General features: G+C 51.9%; 1 protein-coding gene across 1 annotated transcript in view; it reads right to left on the bottom strand.

Moving 5' to 3' along the window:
* LOC113977313 (HORMA domain-containing protein 1-like) overlaps window positions 1-1,413 on the bottom strand; it is a 12,139-nt gene that overhangs the window by 6,532 nt on the left and 4,194 nt on the right. Inside the window, exons 9-10 of the mRNA XM_027703323.1 lie at window positions 681-826; window positions 7-174 (exon numbers count right to left, since the gene is read on the bottom strand). Of these exons, the coding sequence (XP_027559124.1) occupies window positions 7-174; window positions 681-826 (314 nt within the window). The remainder of the gene's footprint in view (window positions 1-6; window positions 175-680; window positions 827-1,413) is intronic.

Below are 1,413 nucleotides of genomic sequence, written 5' to 3'. Positions count from 1 at the left end.
GGATGTTTTTCTCCACGTTTTCCAGGCGCTGTTTCTCGGTGGTGATCTTGAGTTTGAGCAGGTGGAAGGGGGTGGGCACCTCCCCCACGTTGAGGTGCGTGGGCTCCTCGTTGAACATGAGCCCCTCACACTTGGCCTCCCTGAAGCCCGGGGGTTGGTAATCGGGGGGTGTCACTGCAGGGGGGGAGCCAGGAAAGGGGTCACAATGGAAAAATAACAGGAAAACTCTTTGCTCCTTTAAATATAAGAAAAAGAAAATATAATATAAGAAAAAACTGTGTGTGTGTGGAGGGGAATAATCAATACTGAGCTTGGAGTGAGTGAAGGTCTTTTCTCTCTGCTGAGCTGTTTGAGAGAGGTTGGAGATATAAAATAGAGAGATATAAAATGATAAGGAAAAAACAGTTTGAAAGCAGGGCCAGAGGTTTGGAGAGTCACCAAACTGGAGCTGGGCTGGCAAAGTGTGTGACAGCCTAATCTGTCACACTGTGGGGAACCCCTGGAAGCACCCCAAGATCCGAGGAAGGCAGAAGGAAGAAAGGAAGATCACCCCCCTTCCCCTCGGAGCTTGGGTGGGGAAAAAGCGAAATAACATCGTTTCCCAGGTGCCAGGGGATTGGAATCTCCCAATATTCCCGTGGGTTGTGGGGAAGCAGGGAAGGGGGCAGGGGGCAGGGTACCCTCGTCGTAGTAGAGCAGCTTCATGGTGAGGCAGACGTCGCTGGGCAGAGGGCTCAGGTTCTGCATGAGCACGAAGATCTTGCGGATGAGGAGGATGCTGGCCTTCCTCGTGTCCAAACACGGGATGGGAGAGCCACAGGGATCCCTGCTGGGATATACAAAATCATGTCAGATCTCATGGATGAGCAGGATGCTGGCCTGGCCTTCCTCGTGTCCAAACATGGGATGGGAGAGCCACAGGGATCCCTGCTGGGACACAGAGTCATGTCAGATGTCATGGATGAGCAGGATGGATCCCTGCTGGGATACACAAATCATGTTAGAGCTCATGGATGAGCAGGATGCTGGCCTGGCCTTCCTCGTGTCCAAACATGGGATGGGAGAGCCACAGGGATCCCTGCTGGGATATACAAAATCATGTTAGAGCTCATGGATGAGCAGGATGCTGGCCTGGCCTTCCTCGTGTCCAAACACGGGATGGGAGAGCCACAGGGATCCCTGCTGGGACACACAAAGTCATGTTATCTTGGGGGTGCAGAGTGAGGGGTCTCCAGAGTTGAGAGATCCAGCTGTTAAAGAGGGAATGGGAGGGAAGAGAGAAAAAAGAGAGAGAGAAAGAGAGGAGAAGGAGAGAAAGAGAGGAGAAAGAGAGAAAGAGAGAGGGACGAGAAGAGAAGAGAAGAGAAGAGAAGAGAAGAGAAGAGAAGAGAAGAGAAGAGAAGAGAAGAGAAG

The sequence above is a fragment of the Neopelma chrysocephalum genome, unplaced genomic scaffold, assembly GCF_003984885.1.
Source record: "Neopelma chrysocephalum unplaced genomic scaffold, ASM398488v2 Primary Assembly neopelma1_225, whole genome shotgun sequence".
Taxonomy (NCBI): Eukaryota; Metazoa; Chordata; class Aves; order Passeriformes; family Pipridae; genus Neopelma; species Neopelma chrysocephalum.
The sequence above is the reverse complement of the archived record's forward strand: the minus strand, read 5'-3'. Positions and strand labels throughout refer to the sequence as shown.